Raw genomic sequence first — 428 nt, forward strand, 5'->3', positions numbered from 1 at the left:
GAAAAGCAATATAATAACATTTCAAAAAATCCCCCCCCCCCTTCCCCCCACAAATACCATTATCTGCTCTCCTTCTCCACGCTCAACCCACTCCCGCTATCTCCCCCCCCTTTGTCCCTCCCCCTCTCTCCCGATCTCTCTCCAACTCCCCTCTATCTCCCCCCTCTTTATCCCTGCCCCTCCCCCCTATCTCTCATTCTCCCCCACCCTTTCCCCTCCCCCCCCCATACCCCCACCCTAGACCGCCTTCGAGAGGAACACGAAGAACGCGTGAAGGAACTGGAGGCTCGACTGAACGCGGCCACGTGTCAGCTGCCAGACGATGATGCAAGAGTTCAGATGGAGAAGATGTACAAGGAACAGGTCGAGCATTTGACTGAACAGCAGACTCTCAGCATGGGTGAGTGGCGAGAGGAGGTGGAGGAGGA

General features: G+C 56.5%; 1 protein-coding gene across 1 annotated transcript in view; it reads left to right on the top strand.

The window, feature by feature from the left end:
• Positions 1-428, top strand: part of LOC119585739 (protein FAM184A-like) — a 24594-nt gene that overhangs the window by 12739 nt on the left and 11427 nt on the right. The window contains exon 5 of the mRNA XM_037934432.1: positions 242-400. Within this exon, the coding sequence (XP_037790360.1) occupies positions 242-400 (159 nt within the window). The remainder of the gene's footprint in view (positions 1-241; positions 401-428) is intronic.

This window comes from Penaeus monodon, chromosome 20 (genome assembly GCF_015228065.2).
Source record: "Penaeus monodon isolate SGIC_2016 chromosome 20, NSTDA_Pmon_1, whole genome shotgun sequence".
In the NCBI taxonomy this organism is placed as follows: Eukaryota; Metazoa; Arthropoda; class Malacostraca; order Decapoda; family Penaeidae; genus Penaeus; species Penaeus monodon.